This window comes from Chenopodium album, chromosome 21 (assembly GCF_948465745.1).
Source record: "Chenopodium album chromosome 21, dcCheAlbu1.1, whole genome shotgun sequence".
NCBI lineage: Eukaryota > Viridiplantae > Streptophyta > Magnoliopsida > Caryophyllales > Amaranthaceae > Chenopodium > Chenopodium album.
In genome coordinates, this window is record NC_137854.1 from 5,208,487 (window position 1) to 5,217,113 (window position 8,627).

Sequence of the window (8,627 nt, forward strand, 5' to 3'; positions counted from 1 at the left end):
CTTAAAATAGCACATATTCACTATCTAAGCAAAAAAAAATTCTAACCACAAAGATATGCACAAAAATTGAATGGACAACCAGAAGAAGCTAAATTTTACTTGTTTCTCCTAATTTTCTTTCATTCTTCCAACAATCAAAAAAGAAACCAGTTTTTATTGCTATCACCAACAATAAAAATAGAAGCTTTCAAATAAAACTTAGCTAGAATAAAATTCTCCACCTTCATTCTAAAATTCTAGCTCACAAAGAAGAAGGCATTATTGTTGATTTGGTTCGAGGCGTTGGCGACGGTGGTTCGAAGCATGAGGGCACCAATTTAACCACCATAATTGGGTTATAATCAAGGGAGAAAGAAAAGCACAAACAACCTTGTCAAAACATAAAAAGTTTGATATAGAAAAGTGATCATTTTCCAAGAATAAGTACCTATAAAAACAACTACGTTTGCATGTTCTTGCTCCCTTGAAAAATAAAGGTAAACACAAAAAATAAAAATGGCAGAAAGTACAAATGCAACAACTACAAATTCATTGGAGTCTAGCCCCATAGTATGTTATGCACCAACAATGATAACAACAAATGGGGTGTGGCAAGGAGATAATCCCTTAGATTATTCCTTACCACTCTTCATTTTGCAATTAACGATGGTGGTCGTTACTACTCGTGTTCTTGTTTTCATCCTCAAGCCACTTCGCCAATCCCGAGTCATCGCTGAAATCCTTGTAAGTACATTTGCATAACCATTTCATCTCAACAACTCTTGTTGGGGTCCTGTGGGGAGACAAATTATTAGACGGTTTGGAATTATCACAAACCCTGTAGTTTTTTTTTCCATAAAATAACACGATATGGTTGATATATTAACGTATTATTTGATCTATGATGGTCATTTTTGAAATAGAACATCTCTGTTTTATTGATGTATAATAGAACGAGATCAATCAAATACTCAAGCAGAAAAATTATAACATGGAACATGTATTCCTAATTTCAATAGAAATTTGCAATTTTACCTGTATCGCTTGCACTGATCTTCAAATGATGATTGTTAAAAGGATACGTAGTATGCTCTCAATTGAAAATAACCTGCGATTTTTCACCCCTTCACATGTTTCACATAAAACATTAACATTATTTGATGCAACAATAAAAAAAATGTATAGAAAAATTAGTACAATTACACGACTTCAAATTTATGTTTCAACTTTTTTAGCTCTAGTGCATTATGCATAGTGTATGATGGTGTAACAAAAGCATGGTTGGATGTATGCTAACATGTGTTGCTTGCTTATGCTAATTAATCAAATAGGGAGGTGTCATACTTGGACCATCAGTCTTGGGGAGATTTGAACGCTTTGCCAACACCATATTTCCTCTAAGAAGTGTGATGGTGCTAGAAACTATGGCGAACATTGGCCTCTTGTATTTCCTATTTCTGGTTGGGGTTGAGATGGATTTAGCAGTTATCAAACGTACAGGGAGGAAGGCGATCAGCATCGCAATTGGGGGCATGATCTTACCCTTTGTCATTGGATGCACCTTCTCCCTCTTAATGCAACACAAAGATGACGGCACCCACCATGGAACTTTTGTGCTCTTCCTAGGTGTTGCTCTCGCTGTCACTGCCTTCCCTGTGCTAGCTCGAGTTCTTGCCGAGCTCAAGCTCATCAACACAGAGTTAGGGCGGATTGCCATGTCATCAGCACTTGTCAATGACATCTGTGCTTGGGTGCTCTTAGCTTTGGCCATCGCGCTAGCCGAGACCAACTCAACCAGTCTCACTTCGCTCTGGGTGATTCTATCGAGCACTGCCTTTGTGGTCGTGTGCATCTTCTTGGTTAGACCCACCATCATGTGGATGATCCGCCGCACACCTGAGGGTGAGCCGTTCAGTGATTTTTACATATGCCTTATCCTCACAGGGGTTATGATCTCAGGGTTCATCACTGATGCTATAGGAACACATTCTATATTTGGGGCCTTTGTCTTCGGCCTTATCATCCCAAATGGACCTTTGGGAGTAACCCTCATAGAAAAACTCGAAGATTTCGTATCAGGCCTTCTACTTCCTCTGTTTTTCGCAATCAGTGGTCTTAAGACCGACATTGGTCAAGTTGGCGGCCCCAAAGTCTGGGGCAATCTCATGGCTGTCATTGTACTGGCTTGTTCTGGCAAGGTTGCTGGCACTGCTGCTGTCGCCTACTACTACAACATGCCAATTCGTGAAGGAATCACCCTTGGTTTGCTCATGAACACCAAGGGTCTAGTTGAAATGATTGTCCTAAATGTGGGCAAGGACCAAAAGGTCAGAAAGCCATTAGATTCGTATATTTTCTCATTTCATTTCTATATAAATAAAATATGGAGATATCAAACAGCACAGATATGCAGTAAACAGATATAAATGACAATAATAAAAATACTGGTATAATTAACAAAGATAAATATACTTTACCAGTTGATTAGTCATGCACCTCTGAGATTTTAATTATGTTGTCACAGGTATTAGACGATGCATCATTTTCAATCATGGTGATATCAGCATTGATAATGACTGGTGTGATTGCTCCCCTGGTAACCGCAATTTACCGGCCAGCAAGAAGATCTGTGGCATATAAGAGAAGAACCATACAGAAATCAAAACCAGATGCTGAACTGAAAGTATTGACTTGCATCCACACCCCAAGGAATGTCCCGACTATAATAAATCTCCTGGAAGCCAGCAACCCATCAAGAAAATCTCCAATATGTGTCTATGTGCTACATCTAGTAGAATTGACAGGACGAGCATCAGCAATGCTCATAGTCCACAACACCAGAAAGTCAGGTCGGCCTGCTCTCAACAGAACACAAGCTCAGTCAGACCATATCATCAATGCCTTTGAAAATTACGAGCAGCATGCTCAAGCTGGATCAGTCTCGGTCCAGCCCCTGACAGCTATTTCCCCTTATAACTCAATGCATGAAGACATTTGTCACTTAGCACAAGAAAAGCGAGTGGCATTTATCATCATCCCCTTCCATAAGCAACAAACAGTGGATGGGGGTATGGAATCAACAAATCCAGCCTTCCGGAAGATAAATCAGAATCTATTAGCCAATGCCCCTTGCTCAGTTGGAATCCTTGTCGATAGAGGGCTAAGTGGGTCAACCCGTTTGGCTGCAAACCAGGTGTCACACAACATAGCAGTGCTCTTCTTTGGTGGGCCTGATGATAGGGAGGCACTTTCATATGCATTGAGAATGTCGGAACACCCAAGCATCACAGTAACTGTAATGCGGTTCATACCAGGTGACGATGCTTCTAGAACAACACCTGTGGAGCCAAGTCGTGAGCCTGGGGATCCTAGAGTGCTAACTGTGATAACTGATGCTGAACAAGAGAAACAAATGGATGAAGAGTTCATCAACGACTTCAAAACGAAGACCACCAACAGCGACTCAATCACATACATGGAAAGGGTTGTAGATAATGGGGAGGAAACAGTGGCTTCCATAAGAGCAATTGAAAGTGTTCACGATCTTTACATAGTGGGAAGAGGACAAGGCATGATATCACCACTAACAGCAGGTCTAACAGACTGGAGTGAATGTCCTGAGCTTGGAGCAATAGGTGACATGTTGGCATCATCAGATTTTGCAGCAACAAGTTCTGTTCTAGTGGTGCAACAATATGTTGGTTTAGGGCCACAACATGAATCTCCACCAACTCCTGATAGCCCTACTGCTCAAGCTGATCTTGATGAGCAATTAAATGCAGGAGTGCATCAGACGAACCAAAGACAACCACCAGCAAAGGGTCAGAATGCCTTCAATCTCTAAAAATTAGCCGTAACCTAGTGAAACCAAGCAATGCTGAAGCTGCATTATCATCTGATAAGAAGTAATGAGAACAATTTATTGCGGCATTTTCTAGCAGAAATAGGACCCCCTCCCCTACCCCCACCCATATGCGACCTTTATTCTTCTTTTGTTTAAAAGTTAGTTTTCATGATTTCATCTTCTGCTTACACTCCCTCTTTATTCACATCATCTTCGCCAAATACTGACGCGCTAACTACCCCCACACCTATATGGATACACCATTAAATCTATATTCAAGTTGTGTATATAACTAATTGTTACAAGAGCCCACTTGTATAGTCACTAAGTAATCACGTGGGAGGGGGGTTTTGACTTTTGAGTATAATTTTTATATTTATCATATATAGGCCAATGGTTGTTTCATAGTACTTGCATTAAGTACCATATCATCTGAACCTGGCAACCAACCGCGCCCCCCCCCCCCCCCCCCCCGGCAAGATACTTAAAATCTCAGAATATAGATGATGCATTTTCCATCCACAGAAGCCTCACATGATATCCATACATCTGAAGTGACAATAATGCAGATAACAATCTATTTCTGTTTGTTCCAACATCCTCTCCTTCACCAGGGCTTGACTTTACCATTCGTCCAAGTTACTTTTATAAGTGTATCATATATTAAGCAAGAAAGCCATTCTACATTAGACAAATTAATATAGCATGAATGCTGAGGCTGCTGTTTGATTTATGTTTTTTTGAGGTTAACAAATAACAGATCAGTAAGCGGACATGAATTAAAAGCAAATCACAAACTCACTCCAAACAATAGTGATTGAATTGTCACCTCAAAAATATAATGTCACCTCAAATGAGCAATTTCACCCGTGATAAATGACAGGTTGAATTTGTGCCTTATTGTAAATTTGTAGAAACTTGGATAAGCGTGGAATTATTAAATGGAATTCGTTGTACTAATTTTATGTCAGCTTAATATCTTGATATGGCTTCTTTGAATTTCCAATAACGAATATCTCAAAAGCCCATTTACCTACTACCCCGGTTTTCCTGGTCTACTCACTGCAGCAACAGAAACTAAGGAGAGCTCAAAAGGGGGACAACTCATGTGGATACTTTTGCTTTTTAAAGAGAGAGAGAGAGAGAGAGATTTGTAAAAGATTATTGGTCACAAAAAGTGGGATGGGAGATGATAATTCCATGAATGCATATGGGAAGGTTGTATAACATGTACAGATACTACCAAAATTACCCCTTTCCTATAACCCAATACAGTAAATGAAGGACAAAATCTGATCACCTGATGTGCAATAAATATATGATATCACAGAAAATGTGCAATGGAAGTAATTTTGACAAGAATTGAAACACATACCTAGAAAGACATCAAGCTCAAGCATTCCTAAAACCAGACTTCCTTTATATGCTTCTCAATATGGGCTGACTGTTGAAAGAGTAACCATTGTCTACAGAAAAGCCTCATTTCCATGAACCAAATTCAATAGCCTGAAGTGGTATTTCACCTAGATACAGGTCTTTCAGATGCTGCTTACACAACCCAATAGGCCTTTTATTCAAACTGGGGTGAATACAAGTTGAAAATCCCGTATTCCAACCAGGAAATTTCTGCCTTTCCATCACATGGAGAATGTAAACACATAATGCTGCAGCTGAGCAACCCATAACAAAACAGTTACATGGCCTGGACAGGCTCACCATCCTGGCAAGAGACAGTTGGCACAACCCGCTGTAAGAAGTTCCATACATAAATGCCTTATCATGATCAAGAGTACAAGAATTCAATGTATCTTCACATATTCCATACTCTCCGTCCTGGCAAAGCGAGATCCTGCTCAGCTGAGAGTCAAAACTTTTTTCTATCTCAGACTCATGAATTCTATATTTTAGCGCCAGTGTCCGGATGCAAGACTTCCTAACTTGGTCTGAAACGATAATCTTTAACTCACCAAAGTTTTCACACTCACTGTACCATCTCAGCCATCTATGTACAATACCAGTAAACCAATCAATTATTTGGCTGCTATCCTGTAAAATGAGAACACGAACTGCACGCGCATATCCTTCATCATTGATCAGTCCATATCGTAACAAACGTTTCTCAATGACATTGACAGGAGCTATAACCTTTGTGATGGTCTCACATCTAGAAGATAACCCAGAACTTGGCAAAAGGGAAAGAAGAGATTCGGTTTCAGAAGAATTGTATTTTTCAACAAGTCTCTGGAACTCATAAAATGACTCCTGCAGAGATGGTGGAAGTGCAGGTTCAGCAATGCACTTGGACAAGATATATTCTTCACTGGTTGCAGCATTGGTCTTTACATCTTGCATCCAAATCTTTATTAACTGCTTATACCAGTGATCGGTTTCCATGCCCGACTTACGGTAGCAGGATATTTTGCTCAAAAGAGAGTTATTATCAGAAAGGTGCCTTATCTCTGACTCCTTGACCTTTCTCAAACCATGACCCAAACACTTCTTACCTATTCTTACTGTCCCTGCATCCCAAACCTCCTGTTTCTGCAAAGCAAATAATTTCACCTTTTCCTTCAATTTGTGAACTGCTCTTACTGCTGGACTGTCTTTAATGGTTCTAAGAACTAATGCACCGGCAAAACGAACACCTTGCTTGTAGTTACTTGGTACTATCTCCATATTGCTGTTAACATCTAAATGAAGACAGTTCTGGAAGTAATTCTGAACATCAGACTTTAATGAAATTGCAGCCTCTTTGGAGCCAGAAACAGCAAAAAATATTTCATCCATGAGGCGACATGAATAGACTCTAACACCAGAAATTTCAGGACCTTTGGAGTTGTCAGCACTGCATTTAATTTGTCTCCTAAACCAGCTTCTCAACTTTGACTGAGGCTGTTTTTCATCAAGCTCGGAACTGGATTCAAGAGCCTCGTATCTCATTGACATTCTGTGGAACTCATCATCAAAGAGACCAAGATAAATATTCATCAATATAGGGGATAGTGTTCCCTCTTGAGGCAGGCCCTGACCCTTCGGAAAGCCTCCAAATTCTACATTGAGTACCTGAGCAGCAAACATGCTTCTAATCATCTCACATAAAGGGTTATCCTCGACCTTATCCTCTATGGTCGAGATTAGTTTAGCCAGTACGACAGAATCTAACCTCTTGCTTACTAGCACGGTGAACCACCAATCAGGATCAGAGACCTCCTTGCAAATGTACTTAAAAGCTGACAAGTGCCCTCTTCCACTTCGACCACCATGAGAAATCTTTGAGAAATGAGGCTTATAAACAACTTCCAAAACTATTCTTAATGCTTCTTGAACTACCTTCAATTTCAAATTAGGAAGGACAAGGAGTTCTTTTCTACTATTTCCCTTCGTCGAGATAGTAAAAGTATTCGCTTCCACATCAAACCTTTCACTCGAAAGCTCTTCCGCCAAAGACTCAAAACAAATGCCCGAATCCTCAAATGTCGTGACATCAACATTCGAGCTAACTCTAATACAATTGTAAGCATCCAAAAGGGTCTTAGGATCAGCAACAACTTTCATAAAAAGATCATAAAACCTCCCATTCACATATTGCTGCTTCACTCTCTTCTTTACACGCGTTTCGAACAGCCGTTTCAACCTAACTCTACCATTTGTTTGCCTATCAATGTCCTTAACATCATCAGGAGGTGAAGACTCAACAACTACAGAAGCTAAACTCTTTGCTAACCCCAATTTCCCAACATCATTTTTGGCCTCTTGAAGGGTTGATAAATAAGCTTGATTTCTACCCAGATTAATTCCTGACCCAATTAAATACAAATCAACCCAAATACTGCAAATTTCACTAAAATTAAATATACTACTTAATTTGAAACAAGCATTAAAAATCAACAATAATTATAATTCAACAACAATAATCAATCAATCAATCAATCAATCAATCAAAGCCTTAATCCCAAAAGTGGGGTCGGCTAACATGAACCAAATTTGATTATTCCGTGTAGTCATCAACATAAATCTTTCTCCTCCATCCCTTACGATCCAAAACTTCATCCTCACGTAATAATTCAACAACAATAATATGCCTAAAAAATACTTACTTGGAGAAACATGCAATTGACAATTGATTGCAGAAGTTTTTGCTGTAGAAAATTCATGAAATCCAATAAAGAACCCTTTTTTGCTGAAATTTGAGAGCCTCAGGAACCACATCAGTCAACAAAATATTCCCAGAAAAATTACTAAAAAATGAAGGGAAAGAAAAGGAATTTATTGCATTGTAAACGGAGATTTGGAGGGAAATGGTGGTTAATGTGGTGAGGATGGTGGTGAAGTAGGGACTAGGGAGAGATAGAAAGAGAGAGAGGACTCGGGCCTCAGGGAAGTTTGAGAGGTCTAGGGACTACAATGCGGGGGCGCGTATGTGCGAATGTGCGATGCATTGCCCATAGTCCAAGGTGACGAGAATCGATCTTAGGATCACCTAAAACCGGAAGGATAGCTCTAACCACTTGAGCTATCCCTCACTCTCACCTGTATGAATATTAGTAGATACAGTATGTGATCTAAACACGCTTTGTATAATGATTGTGTTGAGAAAGTGATCGTTCATCAGTTTTTAATTAGCACCTTCATGATTAACTTATGCTTTATCCTATTGTATGTTCAAGGTTTGTGAAAGGCTAAACTAAAAAGATGAATTGAAGATTAAATTAGGGTTGTGGTTGTTGTTTTGTCTGGTTAGAATAATTAACTTGTTTGGAATTGAGAATCTGATGTGGTTGTTCTGTTTAGTTAGATAATTAAT

The 8,627-nt window shown here is 39.4% G+C and overlaps 1 protein-coding gene and 1 pseudogene across 3 annotated transcripts; one reads left to right on the top strand and one right to left on the bottom strand.

Moving 5' to 3' along the window:
- The first annotated feature begins 495 nt into the window (after positions 1–495).
- Positions 496–3,823, top strand: LOC145602750 (cation/H(+) antiporter 15 pseudogene; annotated as a pseudogene).
- On the bottom strand, positions 3,321–8,205 carry LOC145601868 (nuclear intron maturase 4, mitochondrial-like). 3 transcript variants are annotated; one of them, XR_014104459.1, is made up of 3 exons: positions 7,921–8,205; positions 5,199–7,620; positions 3,321–3,837 (listed from the first exon to the last, which is right to left on the bottom strand). XR_014104459.1 is itself a non-coding variant. In XM_081657953.1 (2 exons), exons 1-2 carry the CDS (start codon positions 8,030–8,032, stop codon positions 5,303–5,305), a joined length of 2,430 nt encoding a protein of 809 aa, XP_081514079.1. In that variant the 5' UTR covers positions 8,033–8,205; the 3' UTR covers positions 4,358–5,302. The 3 variants fall into 3 exon arrangements, 1 of the variants encoding a protein (XP_081514079.1); XR_014104458.1 differs by having other exon boundaries at positions 3,321–3,874; XM_081657953.1 differs by lacking the exon at positions 3,321–3,837 and having other exon boundaries at positions 4,358–7,620.
- Positions 8,206–8,627: the final 422 nt, after the last annotated feature.